Below are 19,161 nucleotides of genomic sequence, written 5' to 3'. Positions count from 1 at the left end.
TGGCAGGGATCTGATGTCAGGTACAGAGGGACTAGAAGTGATTATGACATTGCATATTAAAATAGCAGGGGATATATATATTTGAACTTGTGTTCTGCTGAAGGGTCCATTAGACGATATGAGTTCATTAGGATTAGCTTTTAAGAGCTTCCGCAGCCTCTCTTAACTACACAGTCAAAATTCACAGAGTATTATTTGTTGATTTGTTTGAAGGTCCAAAGACAATTGCTTTGATAATTGCTTTGTGCTGTGCAAATAGACATGGTTAAAATCTAAAGTCACCCCCCCCCCCCCCCTCTCTCTCTCTGCAGGCAGTATTGTGTACCTGGGGATGATGGTGGGAGCGTTTTTCTGGGGGGGCATGTCAGACAAGGTGGGCCGCAGACAGTGTCTGCTCATCTGCATGTGTGTGAACGGCTTCTTCGCCTTCCTGTCCTCCTTCGTTCAGGGCTACGGCATGTTCCTGCTCTGCCGCGTGATCGCAGGCTTTGGGTGAGTCTGACTGACCAGGCTAAGAATGGAAAGCAATGTGGCATGTGCTACTTATGTCTTAAAGAATGGAGTAATGAATCCCCATAATAATGCACAATAAACAAACAATAGGACACTGCAAACTCCAAATGACACTGGAGATTCAAACATGTATTGTGAGTTGTGACATGAACAAGACAACTGACTTAGCTATGCAGCCTAATTGGGACAAAACTATCTACAACCTTGATGAATCCTTTCAACTCCTTCATCAAATAGTCCTGCAGTGCTACTTTCTTAACTCCTTAATTCCCATAGACTGCCTTTCACAGTAGATCATCATTAATTCATCATCTTATGTTGTAATTCATCTGTTTTGGTTTCTTTAATGAAGATGTACACTGAACAAAAATATACGCAACATGTATAGTGTTGGTCCCATGTTTCATGAGCTGAAATAAAAGAGCTCAAATGTTCCATATGCACAAAATGATTTACATCCCTGTTAGTGAGCATTTCACCTTTGCCAAGAAAATCCATCCACCTGACATGTGTGGCATATCAAGAAGCTGATTAAACAGGATGATCATTACACAGGTGCATCTTGTGCCGGCGACAATAAAAGTCCACTCTAAAACGTGCAGTTGTCACACAACACAATGCCACCGACGTCTCAATTTGAGGGAGCGTGCAATTGACATGCTGACTGCAACAATGTCCACCAGAGCTGTTGTCAGATAATTAAATGTTCATTTCTCGACCAATGTCGATTTTTAGAGAATTTGGCAGTATGTCCAACCGGCCTCAACTGCAAAACACATGTATGGTGTCATGTGGGCGAGTGGCTTGTTGATGTCAGCGTTGTTAACAGAGTTCCCCATGGTGGCGGAGGGGTTATGGTATGACCAGGCATACGCTACGGACAACGAAAACAATTGCATTTTATTGATGGCAATTTGAATGCAGAGATACCGTGACGAGATCCTGAGGCACATTGTTGTACCATTCATCCACCGCCATCACCTCATGTTTCAGCATGATGATGCACAGCCCCATGTCGTAAGGATCTGTACACAATTCCTGGAAGCGTAAAATGTCCCACTTCTTCCATGGTTTGTACACTCACCAGACATGTCACCTGTTGAGCATGTTTGGGATGCTCTGGATCAACATGTATGACAGCGGGTTCCAGTTTCCGCCAATATCCAGCAACATCGCACAGCCTTTGTGGAGGACTGGGACAGCATTCCACAGGCCACAATCAGCAGCCTGATCAACCTGATGTTGTTACGTGGAGTGGAACAGGGAAACCCAAGAGCAGACTCAGACGAGGAGACTGGGATGAAGTAGGTATTTAAGGTATTTATTCAAACACAGGTGGAAGATGGAGTGCAGGGGGCTGAGGCTGGAGCGAGAGGGGTTGGGACAGGGTAAGCAGGTCCGGAGGGGAATCCAAGAAAGCAGTAGAGTGGGGAATCCAGGGCAGAGTAGCAGGATGAGGAGATGTGGGACTGGAGACCGGAACCAGAGTCAGAGCGGGCAGAACTGTAGTGGAGAGGAAAACCGTGTCAGGCAAGGAAAACAGGCACAACAGAATCTAAATAGTAACAAACGGCAAGAACAGTAGACTGACTGAGCAGAGATTACAATCTGGCAGTGTGGAAGTGGCAGGACTGAGTATTTGTAGAGGTCTTGATTATGGAACAGGTTGCAGCTGGTGGGGATCTGCTCTGACTCCAGTACACCTGTCTCCGCCCACACACACACACACACACACACACACACACACACACACACACACACACACACACAGAGAGAGGGAGAGAGCACTGGGGGAGTGGCGGCAGGTCAAGGAGACACAGGATGAGCAGCAGAGGATGTGGCAGGAGCAGATGTAACAGATGTGTCTCGCTGCATGAAGCAAATGGTGGTCACCAGATACTGACTGGTTTTCTGATCCACGCCCCTACCTTTAAAAAAAAAAGAATTGTTTGTGACCAACAGATGCATATTTGTATTCCCAATCATGTGAAATCCATAGATTAGGGACTAATTAACTTATTTCAATTGGCTGATGTTCTTATATGAACTGTAACTCAGTAAAATCTTTGAAATTGTTGCATGTTGCATTTATATTTTTGTTCAGTATAGTTGTAAATCCCTCTGTCAACATGTTCTCACTCCCCTTCTGATATTTCATCCATGTAATCGCTAGAGGTTTTCATCTCTCTTGTCTAGAAATAGGATTGTGTGACTAATGAATGTGTCAAACATCCCCCTGTCTGTAAGTATGTCAGTGTGCTCCTAACATCCATAATGAAAGCCTTTAGTTTACACCAACTAGGCTATATCAGTGATAACATGGATTCAATACAGGGGATTAACACCTTGTTTCATTAAGGTGTGTCTTTGCAGAGAGGTTTGTGCATCTTATACTTGGAGTGGATTAGTGCTTTTAACATTGCTGGTAAAATACTTTACAATGTTCTTTTAAAACAATTTGCAGGAAATAATTTCCCTCATTCATCACATTCATTGAAAAAAAAGTTCAAAGAATGCACAAGAATGATACAAGCAATATCTCAACAAACCTGTTTTTATTTGTATTATATAAAAATATATATATATATATATTTTTATGAAATCCAACCCATGCCTTATATCATAGGAGGACTGAATATTGTTCATTTTATCATGAAATGACAACATTCTGTCCTTTTTGTTTCAGTCTTGTTGGCCTCAAGTGAAAGGCTCTGTGATAAATTATTGTCTAAAAAGTACTACTTGGCAGTTAAGGCAGCTTTATGATGGACAAGTGAAATGTTATTTGGAAAATGCTGTACTAGCCTGGTACGAGCATTCTGATGTCGCAAGCTTACATTCTGTTTCGCTACACGGTGAAAATAAGCAACAGTTCAGGATGACCAATCAGGCTACTACTTACTGTACAGCACCATTTCTGAATGTCCATACTGTTGTTCACTGGCTGCATGGTTTCTAGCCTCACATGTCTGGGAATGTAAGAACAGAGCATTGATTTATCCAGAGAAAACATGGGAGGGGTGTAACGGTCTCTGTCAAGAGCTCATTTACTAATTGCCTCCCCGCCCCTCTCCCCAGAGAGACTCAGAGTAATCGAAAAGGTTTGCCAGCCAAACTGCCTTCTGGGAGCTAGCAGGTGTTGGAGTCTCGGAGGACTGGCTCTAAGCCTAATGGTTAACTGGAAAGCCAAGGAAATGCCCTTTTGGCAAAGTTGGCTTATTTTGAGGAACATTATTCCAGTGTTTGTTCCTATTGTCTACTTTTACAGTAGTAAAAACTGAACCACAGTTTGAAAGCTGTGTCACATCTGAAAAATACAAAAGGTTCCTCCAAGAAAATAGAGGCGCCAGAAAATCTTTAGCATGCAGCAATATGTACTATAGTTAAGTTAGAATAATTATCTTTAATCATTTCTAGGGGTTGATTAAATGTTGCCCTCTGCAGAATCTGTGTCCCTACTCAGTGTCCTGTCCTTGTGTCTCCTTCAGAACAGGGGGGGTTGTGCCTATAGTCTTCTCCTTTTTTGCGGAGGTGCTGTCCAGAGAGAAGAGAGGGGAGCACCTGAGCTGGCTGTGCATGTTCTGGATGATTGGAGAGATCTATGCTTCAGCCATGGCCTGGGCCATTATACCACACTACGGTGAGTCTTTATGCTTCAGCCATGGCCTGGGCCATTATACCACACTACGGTGAGTCTTTATGCTTCAGCCATGGCCTGGGCCATTATACCACACTACGGTGAGTCTTTATGCTTCAGCCATGGCCTGGGCCATTATATCAATAAATCAAATCAAATGTTGTTGGTCACATACACATGGTTAGCAAATGTTATTGTGAGTGTAGCGAAATGCTTGTAACTTAACCTAGTAAATTATTAGATGGTTATAATGCGTCTGAATGTGGTATATTATTTTGACATGGTTTAGTTTGTGTTAAAGAAAATCTTTAAATAAGACACAATGTTAAAACTCATCTGCAGAAATCCAGGTTGGCAGAGTACAACCAGTGGAGGTGAAGGTTTCGCTGTGACCGTGGGTGAAGGTGCCAGTTTGCCCTGCTGGCACATGAAGGAATGTAATCTCTCTAAGCGGCTGCAGACTGAGAGAGGGACATTTTACGTGATTAATGTAGGCCTGTAAACCATGGGGATACACACGTGCGCGCTCAGAGACAAACACACACACACACTCACAGGCACATGGACAAACACATAGGGATATTTAAGGAATTAAGGTGTGCCGGTGGGAGATAGAAGGCTGTGATTTACGACGCTGCTACGCTGGAAATAAGCTGCACATATCAATAAAGACGAAGGAAAATGGCCTTTTCTCTGTTTATTCCTCAAACTGTCTCTCTCTCTCTACGCTTGTCTCTCTCTCTCTCTCTACGCTTGTCTCTCTCTCTCTCTACGCCTGTCTCTCTCTCTCTACGCCTGTCTCTCTCTCTCTACGCCTGTCTCTCTCTGCTCATCCTTTCTTTCCCTTTCACTGCTTCTTTCTTTTTTTGTGTGTCTCTCTTTCCTCAATTTTCTCAATATCTCTCCCACCCACCTTTTACTCCCCCCCCTCTCCTTCTCTCTGTCTGGGGATGTTCTTCTTGATCAAACATAATTAGCTTTTCCTTCCTGCTCTAACGTAACGGGACAAAGCTACAGCTAGCCATGATTTATGTCAGGGGTGTGCTTTAGCCGAGCCGTGAGTGACGTCAGTGAGGGGCTTCTGAAGTGGCAGCATGGAGGATATGAGCCAGCTGCACTGAGTCACTGAAACGCCTGCTTGTACAAACACTGACTGCACTGTAGACATTGAAGGCAATGATACCTTACACTGTGGGGGTTCATTTAAGCTGAGGGCGCTGGTCACATCCAGATGAACATACACACACACACACACAGGGAGGATCAGTTTCAAAAGCCACTGTTTCTCTCTATTTTGCAGTGGCTATAGAGGATGGCTACACATACAATCTGGGAAACTTAGCGAGTCTCACTGTGAAAGCTCTGCTATCAGATCTGCAGATATCCCTGTGAAGGCATGTCAGTAGACCCACTCTGCTCTCATTCTTCCTGACACACTCTGTCCTCTCTCTCTATGCTCTTTGTCTATCCTATCTCTCTCTCTCCTCTCTCTCAATGCTCTCCCTCTCTATCCTCTCTCTCAATGCTCTCCCTCTCTGTCCTCTCTCTCTCTATCCTCTCTTTCCAATCCCTCTCTCTCCCCCCTCTCTTTCTCTCTGAGCGTGCCTTGCATACTCCAGCACTTTTCGATGGTTTTTATGTTTTCCTGAACTGCCGCAGTGCCCGCCAACAGTGATCCTGAGGAGTAGTCTATTGTCTAATACAGAAAAACATAATGATGGATTACCACACATTTATTTATTTCAGCTTTATTTAACCAGGTAGGCAAGTTGAGAACAAGTTCTCATTTACAATTGCGACCTGGCCAAGATAAAGCAAAGCAGTTCGACACATACAACAACACAGAGTTACACATGGAGTAAAACAAACATACAGTCAATAATACAGTAGAAAAATAAATCTACATACGATGTGAGCAAATGAGGTGAGATAAGGGGGGTAAAGGCAAAAAAAAGTCCATGGTGGCAAAGTAAATACAATATAGCAAGTAAAACACTGGAATGGTAGATTTGCAGTGGAAGAATGTGCAAAGTAGAGATAGAAATAATGGGGTGCAAAGGAGAAAAATATAGAAATAAATACAGTAGGGGGAGAGGTAGTTGTTTGGGCTAAATTATAGATGGGCTATGTACAGGTGCAGTAATCTGTGAGCTGCTCTGACAGCTGGTGCTTAAAGCTAGTGAGGGAGATAAGTGTTTCCAGTTTCAGAGATTTTTGTAGTTCGTTCCAGTCATTGGCAGCAGAGAACTGGAAGGAGAGGCGGCCAAAGAAACACATCTACCACCTCATTGGTGTTTAATACTCCATTAAATCTCTTTTAGGTAACTTCTCATATGCCTTCAACACTCGGCAGCTCCTAATGTGTCCTAAAGCCCCATGATAACGGCTCAGCTGGATACTACAGAAGCCTGAATCAGCCTGCAGAGATCTCATCATACTACAGGATACTGCTACCTTTTCTTACACTACTAGTGCTCTGGTGGGAAGTTATCATGTGTGTCCCAAATGACACCCTCTTCACTGTAGTGCACTACTTTTCACTAGTGCCCTAAGTTGGAGAGGGTGGGGGCTACACACTGCTGTTGTTTCCAGCTGTTACACTTTCCCTTGTTCCTAGTGCCTTCAAGTGCTGTCACATGATTGCGGTCAATTGATTTGTTTTCGTGCTGTTCTTTTTTCTATGAACAAGCCATGAGTGGAATGGTCTGGCTTCCATTGGCAAGTAGCAGAATGTTGAAAGGCTGTCTCTGAGAACTGAAAAGTGTTTAATTGTCTTTAAAATGGTTCTTTAAAAAAATGGTTGTGCTGCAGCAGTTTCACTATTCTCCAGCTTACCTGAGTCACTAAGTTGTGACCAAAGAGAAAACAAAGTCAGATAAAGGACTATTGGCAGGCCACAACATTATGAGCCTCTCTCCTTCTCTCTCTCAGCTCTCTCCTACAAGGTCACCCCACAGCTACCTCTCCTACACTCTCTTCCTCTCTCACTAAGGTTTCTCTCTCTTCTATGTCTCTCTCTCCTTTCAGGTTTCTCTCCCAGGTCTCTTTCTCTACTACTCTCTCGCTCTCTACCTCGGGTCTCTCTCTCTTCTCTCTCTCTCTCCTCTCTCAGGTCTCTCTCCTTCTGTCTCTCTCTGAGGTCTCTCTCTTCTCTCTCCTTCACTCTCAGGTCTCTTTTCTTCTCTCTTTCTCCTTCTCTCTCAGGCCTCAGAGATGCAGAGCGCTACCAGACTCAGTCATCCATAAACTTAGTCAATTATGTACATAATCCCAGTAATGAGATTTCCAATGGCATGGGCAAAACACTAACCCTCTGAGTCTCACAGCACAGCTACACCTCCATAAAAAAAGGCAATCACTGCAGCACACCAAATCTTACACACACACACACACACACACACACACACACACACACACACACACACACACACACACACACACACACACACACACACACACACACACACACACACACACACACACACACACACATTACCACCACCAGTGGCATGTGTACACACACACATACATGTGCATCCATCCATGCAAAAACACATGCATTTACACCAACACCCGTATGAACACACACACAATACCCTGAATGTAAGGAATTAAGATGGTCTTCATGGTAATGCATTATTGGGAATCCTTGGCATCGTTCCACTGTGTCATCATTACTCAGCACAAAACCACAGTAACACCCCAGTCCTATACATTAACACTAACACAGTGTGTGGATGACTTTGATGCACAAAAGGATGTAGAGTTTACATGTGCCACCACTATACTGTGCTGGGTGGTTGAAAATATATCAGAATTCTCATAACACTCTAGAATTAGAGCCACTGCTCTTTAAAGGAATGCATTTTCAACATCTATGACAACCTTTCTGCTTTGAACATAGCTGGCTTGACTTCCACAGTGGTTGAGAAACGATGGTATCAAATCCAGTTTCAATCTGCTGTTTAGTTTATTTCCCAGCAGTAATTTCCTCACATTAACATCCCCCACCCCCTCACCTCCCTCTCCTGTTGATGGATAATGGTATTATTCCCTCAAAGCTTGTGCAAAAAGACACAATCCAGAGGGAGAGACGTGGGAGGTCACGACTAACATGACAAACCCCCCCCTCCCTTTTTTGCCCAAATACGAATAGGTAACATAAGCACACACACACTTCATTTACCCTCTTACACTAATGTAGCTACACTCCCACACACAGAAGAACAGACATTTTCAGTACAAAGGAGATGAGGACAGCAAAAAATAGATGTTTGACTTTTTAGATGTTCCCTCGAATTGTCACCTACACCCATTGACGTGGGCAACAATTAAGATATTTATGATCCATTTCACAGAATGTAAAAAAAAAACATACATTTAAAGGTTTGAAGGGTTATACTGTGCCTGAGGGAGAACACCATAAATTGTAGTGCAATTTTATGAATACAGATTCATAAATGGAACATGAGCTTAGCAAAATGTGCACATACTTGTTTTGAATGCTTTTAATCAGTAGGTGTCTAGAACATGGCTAGTTCAGTGTTGAGGCTAAGATTGTTTACAGGGCTGTGTACTAATTACAATGATTGAGGAAAGATATAATTGAAGGTTTTAGCAGCCGTTTTCAACTCAAAGACATCACTAGTCCAGCACGTTCCTCTCCAATTGAATGCTCCAGAAAATGACTTTACAATGTGCTGAGATAAGTGTCATTTAGAGAGGGAGAAATGGACATTGATTGTGTGTGTGTGTGTGTGTGTGTGTGTGTGTGTGTGTGTGTGTGTGTGTGTGTGTGTGTGTGTGTGTGTGTGTGTGTGTGTGTGTGTGTGTTGCTGCTATGATGATTAATGCGACACAGTCTGCCTGTCGGATGAGTTCAGGTTCAACATGATTTAAAGCTGTAACATGTAACTCTTTGGGCGACCTGACCAAATTCACATAGAAATGTGAGTTATAGATCATTCTCATTTAACACAAGTATAAAAGAAGTGGTAGATCTGTTCTATGTGCGCTATCTCTATATTTCTAGTTTTTGCGTCTTTTACTTTCGTTTTTGTACACCAGCTGAAAATACAATATTTTGGGCTATTGAAAATATGTTTCACAGTGGTTTAGATGGTACATTGATTGTCTACACTTGTTTTGCTTTGTTTTGTCACATAAACTGAAATTAGGCGAACTATTAGAATTTTAGCAACCAGAAAATGGCGGAGCGATGTCTACATATTGCACCTTTTTAACTTAATTAATTAATAATTGCACCTTTTTAACCTTTAACAATCAATTATTTTCCAGCACATTCAATGAACCTGTCTCTCTAAGCTCTCCCAGGCCTCCACAGATTCATTCATCTCTCCTCTCACACGTTACACTGCAGTGGTGGGGCCAGGTTTCATTAAATGGCATTTTTTATTAACAGCGTTAAATCATGTTCACATTACAAGACTCCCATAACACCATTCAAAACATTGTTGGAGTGAAAGATCTAGAGCCCTCCACCTGATAAGAATACATCTGATATCATTCAACTAGTTTTCCCAAGGGACCCATATGCAGTTCAATAGCATTGCTGGTGATCTTGCTATTCTGAATTGCTGGATAATTGTTGCCTGACTCATACTGAATTTAATTCAGCTGCTCTATCGATCCATCCATCTGAACCTACAGCAACATCCTAGAAGTTGTTTGTGCTTATGTCAAAATTGCGTGATTCATGATTCATGTAGGCCAGCTCTCATCCAACCCATCGGTTTCTGGGACCAATCAGAACGGTTTGATTGGTTCGCATTCGAGAAGTCGTCGGAGAAGAAGCAAATCCAGACTCATTGTGGTGAAGAAACGTTAGTGGGGCGTGCCGTTTGGCTGGAGCGATGTGGATGAGTAGCCCGGCAAGGATAATTGCCAGCTGGTTTAAAATATCCTTTTCTTTCCTTTCCGTGTTGGGTGTGTGGTCTTCCAGAATAAACACCATAGGAATTGTGCAACTAGAACAGACATCACATCACCAAGGGAAGCAACAATCAGTTGCTCAAAAGTATCTTAAAAAACCCACTCTTCTGACAATGTTGAGTTACTATAAACTATGAGACCAACGACAAGCTAAATACTGTGTGAATAAAAAAATCGAGGCAATCTCTCTTGAGAATGTGATCCGAAGGTAAAATATGCTGATGTGTTCTCTTGTGTGTGTGATTGGTTTCTGATGGGTTCTCTTGCGTGTGATTGGTTACAGGCTGGAGTTTCAGTATGGGTTCGGCCTACCAGTTCCATAGTTGGAGAGTGTTTGTGGTGGTCTGCGCCCTGCCCTGCGTCTGTGCTGTGGTGGCTCTCACCTTTATGCCCGAGAGCCCCAGGTTTTACCTGGAGGTAAGGTAAAGCATTATGGGAAATGGGGTTTTAGGGAGAATGTTTGCCCCTCACAAGCTACATCAGTGGGGGAATCATAGGAGGTTGGAGGCAGGAGCTATAGGAGGATGTGCTCATCGTAATGGCTGGAATGGAATCCATGGAACAGTATCAAACATATGGAATCCACATGTTTGACTCCGTTCCATTAATTCCATTCCATCCATTACAATGAGCAAATTATCCTTTAGCTCCTCCCACCAGCCTCCTCTGGTGGGCATGAATGGTCTCAGCTTTTCAGTTCAAGAGTTTCATTCTGAACAGTTTAGGCAACTAATAGGCAACTGTCGACCAATCCATTCCCAGATAGGCATATAGCCCAGTTAATCCATTATTTAAGTCTGATAGTTGGTTATCATTAGCCCAGGGCCCTTAGCCTAAGGCCCTATAGCATCTATTTCCTCAGAAAACCATTGAACAGAGTGCATTATCCTAGGTTACTATCATGTTTAAGAGTGTTTGTGAAAGTTTGAGATAATTTGTTCTTTAACAGAAAGGCCTATGAGGCAAACAGTGAGTCAGCCTAATGTTTCAGCAGCAGAGGCCTTGGCTACACATTCCACACCATTTCGCATGGTTTGTCTGCTGGCAAATAAGAAAGCAAAAGGTCAGTGACAGTAGGCCTGTTACTGTAGGAGAATTACCCTTTGAAGTAAAATGAGTCATCATTGTCGTGACTCCTGTCATCTCAGCCCATCTCCTCCTGTGTGAGCATGACTGTCACGGAGGAGCGCTCCCGGTTCTTTCTCCATTAATCCCATTAATTCCCTCTGTTTTCTCCCTCCTGTCAGGTGGGGAAGCATGATGAGGCTTGGATGATCCTCAAACAGATCCATGACACCAACATGCGAGCGCGTGGGCAGCCGGAAAAAGTCTTCACCGTGAGTTTTTTCCAGCCTGTGCTCCTGTTTGCTCCTCACACCACTGTGACCTGTTAAAATCTGTGCTGAGGATCATATCTGTGATATGAGAAGGTTTTGAAAGGTGATTTGTGTCAAACACACGATGGAAAGAGCATCCCAATCGATCCGCATTTAGAGCTTTGAATTTGGAGTCAGATTTCCTGTCTTTGTAAAGCAAAATAAAGCCTTTCAAACCTCTGATACAAACCTCTTTAAAGTAAAATAAAGCTCTAGCGCCTCCCGGGTGGCGCAGTGGTCTAAGGCACTGCATCGCAGCGCCAGCTGTGCCACCAGAGACTCTGGGTTCGAGCCCAGGCTCTGTCGCAGCCGGCCGCGACCGGGAGGTCCATGGGGCGACGCACAATTGGCCTAGCGTCGTCTTGGTTAGGGAGGGTTTGACCGGTAGGGATATCCTTTTCTCATCGTGCACTAGTGACTCTTGTGGCGGGCCAGGCGCAGTGCGCGCTGACCAGGTTGCTAGGTGTTTCCTCCTACACATTGGTGCGGCTGGCTCCCGGGTTGGATGCGTGCTCTGTTAAGAAGCAGTGCGGCTTGGTTGGGTTGTGTTTTGGAGGACGCATGTCTCTCGACCTTCGTCTCTCCCGAGCCCGTACGGGAGTTGTAGCGATGAGACAAGACAGTAACTAACAATTGGATACCACGAAATTGGGGAGAAAAAGGGGGTAAAAAAATAAAATAAAGCTCTAGCAAACCATGATACAACTGTAGCCTATAATAAAGCAGATGGAGGTTTTTGCTGCAGTGCTCAATCAATCTGGCATTACAAAACCTGGGTATCATCTCTTTAAGGAATGTGCATAGCCTACATGTTTCCATGGGCAAATCAAATTGCAATACAAAATAGTTGTGGATACTGTAAGCGAACCAGGTCAATTCCAATTCCTCTCAGAGGTGGCTCCAGGGTCCGTGTTTCCTTGTACCACCCAGAGAGGGATATCCAATGAAGGGATGATACACAGACAACCTTCAGTTATATTTCTCCACCAGCAGTAGCCTACATGAAAGAAACAGCATTAACATAACTTTTGATTGAATTATATTATTGAAAACTCAATTTCCCATCATTCCCATCCCAGGTGAACAGAATCAAGATCCCCAAGCATCTGGATGAGCTGGTGGAGATGAAGTCAGAGTCGGGGAACGCAGTTTCCAAGGCCCTCTTCAGGTCAAAGACAGAGCTACGTGGGGTGGGTTTTCTCTGCCTCTCCACCTGTTGGCTCGCTAGATGGTCATGATATCCTGCACTGCACTCTCACAAATCATTATTGATGTGTCTCTCTTCTTTCTCCACGCAGATCTTGGTTAACTTTATTAAGTGTTTTGACTACCCTCTGAAAGAAAACACTATCAAGCTGGCTATTGTGTGGTTTACACTGTCATTTGGGTAAGCTTTGTATTGCAATGTAATAGACTGCCGCTCCCACCCTCTCTCCTGATAGAAAGTTTTGTTTCTCCATTTAGAGATGTACATAGAAGTCAGAATATGCTAATTTCCTTCGTCAGGAAATAGCAGAGACTTGAGCTTGCAGCTACGTTGCATTTCTGTCATTTGTCTAATGCAGCAGCTCCCTGCTCTCAGGAGAACTACTGAATCAATACACTATCATTGGGCTCTCCTCTCAGTGTGACAGGATGGGAATGCAAGCAGCCTGGGGAAAAGAAAAAACCCAACACAATTTTGTATTCTTCCCCTATAGTACCAATACATTTAGACAGTCTCTGGTTTAATATACTGTAAAGACCTGTCTTTCTGCCCATTTGTTAACTGATATCCACTGATTTGACTCCCTACACCCAATGCCTTGTGGTACGTACATAAGTGTGTTTTTGCGTGTGTTTGCGACGCCACTGTATCTGTGTGTGTGGATGCAGGTACTACGGCCTGTCTGTGTGGTTCCCTGATGTCATCAAGCATCTTCAGGCAGACGACTATGCCTCCAAGGTGAAGACCCACAGCAACGAACGCATCGAGGACTTCACCTTCAACTTCACCCTGGAGAACCAGATCCACACCAACGGGGTCTTCATCAGCGACAGGTAGGAAGGAAGGAGAAAACTTCCACACTAATGAATCATGGTCAAGTAGTTATAACTTCATCCTCAATAAAAAGGGCACTTTATAGACTAAAATGGAGTATGATGAAAAATGTGAATCATTATTATGCCAGTTTTATATTCATATGACATGTTGATTTATCTGCACTGTCCCTGTCAACTAGATAAGATGGATCAACTTTATTAAGTTGAATACAGAATAGCCACCAAGGATTTATCTGTAAAATGTAGGCATTAGTAACTAACCATGTCCACACATACACTTTCCTCTGTTGATCGGTCCAGATTTCTTAATATGAAGTTGAAGTCCGTCACCTTCATTGACTCCACCTTCCGTAACTGCTACTTTGACGACGTGACGTCAGTGGGATCCTACTTCCGGAACTGTACCTTCATCGAGGCATTCTTCTTCAACACTGGTAAGACAGACGGACAGACGGACATAAACACTTTTCTTCTAAGCCATCACTCCTGAATCAAAAGAGTTATATTCCATTTTGCATAGTCAACATAGACACAGTATATGGTTTCATAGACACAGTATATGGTTACACAGAGACAGTTATAATGTTTGCTGAATGGGTATTGTGCTTTCTCAGCTATTGTACTGTGTCAGCCAGGCTTCTTTCCCTATTTTTGATGGCAGACATCGATGAATCAAAACTGATAGACGGCACAGAGGTGATCAACAGCTCGTTCCACCACAACAAGACGGGCTGTCAGATGACGTTTGACAACGACTACAGCGCCTACTGGGTCTACTTTATCAACTTCCTGGGAACTCTAGCTGTTCTACCCGGCAACATTGTTTCTGCACTGCTCATGGATAAGATTGGACGCCTATCGATGTTAGGTATATACAGGGACAGTCTGCATAGTCTGTTCTTAGGGCTACCTTTGTTATGAGCATTACTGTAGGGTGTTCAAATAAAAAATAATGTGGTGTGTGTGTGTGTGTGTGTGTGTGGGGGGGGGCAGGTGGCTCCATGGTTCTGTCAGGGATCAGTTGTTTCTTCCTGTGGTTCGGCACCAGTGAGTCGATGATGATCTTCATGCTGTGCCTTTACAACGGCCTGAGCATATCAGCCTGGAACTCACTGGACGTGGTCACCACAGAGTCCTTCCCTACAGACAGGAGGTATGGTTAGCAGAATAATAGGAATACTCCATTTCTATGTGCACACAACACGCATGCACAAACACACAAATATACTTACAAAACCCTTTAAATCCCTAAATTGCATTTGTAATTTGTTTCTGTCTCTCTCTCTATCTTTCTCTCTCAGAGGGACAGGTTTTGGGTTCTGTAATGCTCTGTGTAAGTTAGCTGCCGTGTTGGGGAACGTGATCTTTGGTTCGCTGGTTGGCATCACCAAGGCCATCCCCATCCTCCTGGCCTCATCTGTGCTGGTGTGTGGAGGTCTGGTGGGGCTCCGGCTGCCTGATACTCGGGCCAACGTCCTCATGTAGTCCCAGGAAGGACCACCTCACCTGGGGAAGACCTGGGCCAAACCTGGGGACGGCATGGGAAACAAGGAGCAGAATGGTGCAAAGGGTTTAGTTCAAATGTTTCCTTATCGATTCCGATATTTGATTTCTTTATTGCCACTTTTGGTCTCACAGGGAGTTCAATTTCATAACCCCCCCCATCCCATATCTCTTTGAAACAGTATACTTTTACTTTATCAATGTATTTATGTACAGGACCCAAGTACCAGACCTTCTAGATACATCCCTGGGGTCGAGAGAGAACTCCTATTTCTTAGTGAATGTATTGCTTGGGAATGTCACAACACCCCTCTAAGATTAAATCAATATTTTAATGTTATTTTATCATGATATAATCATAACAGTTAGTGGATATTTTAGTTAAGCTTGTGGCTCATTGGCTATCTATATGACTTATTGCCTGTGGATTATGTCCATCCATACCATCATAGTATTAGCTGTGAAGGAAACTCTGTGGGTCCTGTAGTCTGTTCTATAGTTGGTTGATGTGAAGTCTAGATCAGTGGTGTATGTGTGAGGAAATATCAGTGTCAATGGCTGTCGGCTATGAGTTGGCTGGTGGAATCAGTACTGGGTTAGTGCTATGAGAGTTGTGTAGATATCAGTAGTGCCTGTTGCGTTGTACTATATGAGTACAGTTTGTCTGGAGCCATTGCAGGGACAGGGTTAGTGAGTGCTGTAAATATCAATGTGTTTTTATTAGGCCAAAACAGATGGAGGAGAGAGGGAAAAACAAGCTGTAATGAGCACAGCCAGCCTGCTGTGGGAGAGAAGGGGGAATAGATTATCAGAAAGACTGGAGAGATCACACAGCTGCAACACAGGTGGCCTGGACAGAGAGACAGACAGACTGGCAGGGAGGCAGAACCAGAGAGAGAACAAGCGTATTTCTGGGCTACCGTGAAGAGTATAGATGGATCTTTGTCAGGCTTGACGTGTTCTCCTGTCTTTTCACATGATGTTTCTACTGTATGTACCCTGCACTTGTTATGTCTGCTGGATATGCGCACATACCCTGAACCGTCAACCATGAAGAGTCATGGTGATGGACAGGATTTAACCCGCAGGAGCTGGTTTGAAGCCAAGCTTCTCACAGATAACATCAGAAACTAGAATAACATGTTAGTTTATTAGTTTACACTGACAGATGCATAACGAGGTTTTTATCAGTGTTCTGCCCCAGACTACCACATTCACATATAGACACTCAGATCTCCAAGCCCTTTGCACCAGTTCTCTACCCAAGAATAAAAAGGCCATATTTAATATCTTTAATTGTTGTTATTTGAAGTGTGCATACTAAATCTATCAATATGTCTTAAGATATTTACATTATTTGCAGGTATGTATCTGCAGCTGTTCAAAAATTTTTGTTGGGGAAAATGTAAGAATCCCTTTTTTTTCTGTATAAAATATTGTTCTCTCCTCCTATATGTTGTATTGTATGCAGGCTCGCAGAAAGGGCTTTGTTTATGTTCAGCCTTTTGATTTGGCGTTTCTGTTTAACGTTGCTTGTGGCATTGAATTTATATAGACATGTCATGCTGCTTCCTATTCAAGATACTGAAGGGCCTTTTTTAAATGTGCCTCTCCTTCGCTGGAGCGTTCTCCGCATAGACAACAGAAGGGTACAGGAGGTAAACAGGAAGTGAACTGTGTGTGTGGTGTGTGATGTCCCTTCTCACTACAGTCAGAATTTTCAAGTACATCATTACATTGGTGTGACCGTGACAGATATGTGTGAAGGTACAACATCCATCCTATCCGTTTCATCTGTTTAAAAAAAGATGCCCTCCCCTTTTGAGATGGAGTTGGAAGATGATCTCATTTAAACTGAATTGGGGAGATCAACTACCATTTTAGAAAAACTGAGAGCAATAAGCTATTTATTAACTACTTGCATAAGAGTGAGTGTAACTGCTCGCAAATTTTAAGCAATTTTTTTAAAGTTTTACAACTTTTTGAGTAAACAATTTCAGTGCTTGTTATAAAAAAAAAAAATGAAACACCATACTGACAATTTGGATGACATTTTAGAATCAGTAACAAAATCTTATATTTTTTGGAAGGCTTTTAGCCATATATACAAACTGTGTGTACACAATGAACATGATTCAATACAAAGTTAAGTTACAAATCTTACACTTTATAATGGAATTTCATTAGTGCTAATGTTCCCCTGTCTAAAATGTCACCCAAATTTGGCAAATGCATCTGATGTTTACAAGCAATCCTGTAGAAATCTGTTGTTATTACTGTAAACGGTATGATCTCCAGGTCTACATACTGTAGCTCTATAGTGTTTTCACATCCAATTCACAGGTCTACATCTCTACATGGCTCTGTAGTGTTTTCACATCCAATTCACAGGTCTACATCTCTACATGGCTCTGTAGTGTTTTCTGTGGCTTGCTGCCGGTGTAGCACGCCTGTTTCTGTGTGTGTCGTTTCTGTGAGTATATCGTAGTTTTAGTAGTCCACTGTATCAAAACTGCTGTCTGCTTGCCCCCTCCTCATATCTAAAGAAAAGGGCAGGCTTCCAATAATGGGTACATGTAGGTGTGTGCACTTGTGTTTGCTTTACATCGTCTTGGATACAGTAAAGTCTGTTTTCTGATTGTTTGTGTCTTGGTATGCATTACAAATTAGCAACAACTGACTTTTTGACGACTTCACGATTTTTAAGTGATGACATAATCAACAAAACTTGAGTATTTATAGTAGTAGCAGTGACATGGCAAAGCCATTCTGATTAGGCTGATGTCAAACCAAAGCTACTGACTACTGTTACCACCTCAGCAGTGATATGCATTCAATAAGGTACCAGTTGTTTATGAACAAGGATTGCAGCTATATGATGGTACTGGATATGTTTAAACCTCTTAACCTAATTGTGACAGCATTGACTATGATATATTACAAAAGATAAATAAGTATCTCTTTCTTTTGTTTTCTGGGGGGGGGGTTATTGTGCGAGTGTGTGTTTGCTTGCGTGTGGTGTGTGTATGTGTGTGTAAATATTGTACATAATCAAGGCTGTAATTTGTGGACTTCTGAGTTCATTCTGTATGCTTTTTGATTGAGTGATGCGTCTCCAGCTTTGTTCAAGCAATAACTCCATGTTGTACATCTGTGTCTCCTCAACTACTGTGTATATAAACTTGCATGCGTGTATGAAACCTTATTTTTCTTCTTCTACCAGAAGTAAATAAAATGTTTGTTTTTTTTAGAAAAAAGTGAATGTATCACTCCAGTTAGTTTTTGTTTAGCCATTTTGTTGAAGTGAACAAGGTGTGTGCTCAGATTAATATAGATGTGTATATTATTGTGAAAGGAATGCCAATCGTGGGATGACTGTATGTACAGAGGTCTATAAACAGGAAGCTGTGTAGAGAAATATTTGCCAAACGATGCCCTGCGAATATTGTTTTAATTAAAGGGGAATGGCAGGAATAGCAGAGAGTGCTGTTTATGAGCGTCAAGTATATGAAATAAAGAATGATGTTCTCTAGCAAATTAAATAATGTGTTCCTCTGGATATAAAGCTACATTGCAGCTTACATAGATAGGTCTACTGCAGGTAATTTTGGAGACAATATTATGTCAGAGTGCATGCACACTGGAGAGCATTGGCCCAAAAACACTACACCTCAATAATAATAGCATTGTTTAGTTCTGCGCTCTCACAATCACAACTCAAAAAAATGTAATCGTATGAGTTACTGTGCCTTCAATGTTTGCAAATCAGATATCAATTGTTGTTGGTTTTAAAAAAGGTGCATTTTCAATTAGTATGGTTGTGTTCTGAGAATATGAAATATACTTATTCATGTCACTGAGGGAGAGAGGGTAATGTATAACGTTTACATTGTCAGGATATGTTATTGTTAGCCATCAGGGATCCTATGGGAGGGATCCTCTGGGAGGAGAAGAGACACAGTCTGGTACCAGGCACCATGACAGATGTGAGTTGAGCAGGGAAGCGATCACATGTGACAGGCATTGATAAGGGGAGAGATCTTTGGATTAGACATCAAGAGGGTTGAGGTCAAGTCAGGTCACCTTAAGGGAGAAGGAAGGGTTTATTACCCCATCACTTCGTCTTCCTGTCGAACC

At 42.7% G+C, this 19,161-nt stretch overlaps 1 protein-coding gene across 6 annotated transcripts in view; it reads left to right on the top strand.

Annotated features, from left to right (window-relative positions):
* LOC139545243 (synaptic vesicle glycoprotein 2C-like) overlaps nucleotides 1-18,281 on the top strand; it is a 53,898-nt gene extending 35,617 nt beyond the window's left edge. Inside the window, exons 3-13 of one of the 6 annotated variants that reach the window (XM_071352799.1) lie at nucleotides 312-492; nucleotides 4,056-4,153; nucleotides 10,386-10,519; nucleotides 11,350-11,439; nucleotides 12,558-12,668; nucleotides 12,777-12,865; nucleotides 13,354-13,518; nucleotides 13,822-13,955; nucleotides 14,183-14,389; nucleotides 14,515-14,674; nucleotides 14,823-18,281. In XM_071352799.1, coding sequence (XP_071208900.1) covers nucleotides 312-492; nucleotides 4,056-4,153; nucleotides 10,386-10,519; nucleotides 11,350-11,439; nucleotides 12,558-12,668; nucleotides 12,777-12,865; nucleotides 13,354-13,518; nucleotides 13,822-13,955; nucleotides 14,183-14,389; nucleotides 14,515-14,674; nucleotides 14,823-15,006 — 1,553 coding nt within the window. In that variant the 3' untranslated portion in view covers nucleotides 15,007-18,281. Of the gene's footprint in view, nucleotides 1-311; nucleotides 493-4,001; nucleotides 4,154-4,213; nucleotides 4,252-10,385; nucleotides 10,525-11,051; nucleotides 11,166-11,349; nucleotides 11,440-12,557; nucleotides 12,669-12,776; nucleotides 12,866-13,353; nucleotides 13,519-13,821; nucleotides 13,956-14,182; nucleotides 14,390-14,514; nucleotides 14,675-14,822 lie in introns of those variants that run through there. The other 5 variants (XM_071352798.1, XM_071352802.1, XM_071352803.1 and 2 more) reach the window with 5 other exon arrangements.
* The last annotated feature ends 880 nt before the right edge of the window (nucleotides 18,282-19,161 follow it).

This window comes from Salvelinus alpinus, chromosome 19 (genome assembly GCF_045679555.1).
Source record: "Salvelinus alpinus chromosome 19, SLU_Salpinus.1, whole genome shotgun sequence".
Taxonomy (NCBI): domain Eukaryota; kingdom Metazoa; phylum Chordata; class Actinopteri; order Salmoniformes; family Salmonidae; genus Salvelinus; species Salvelinus alpinus.
The sequence above is the reverse complement of the archived record's forward strand: the minus strand, read 5'-3'. Positions and strand labels throughout refer to the sequence as shown.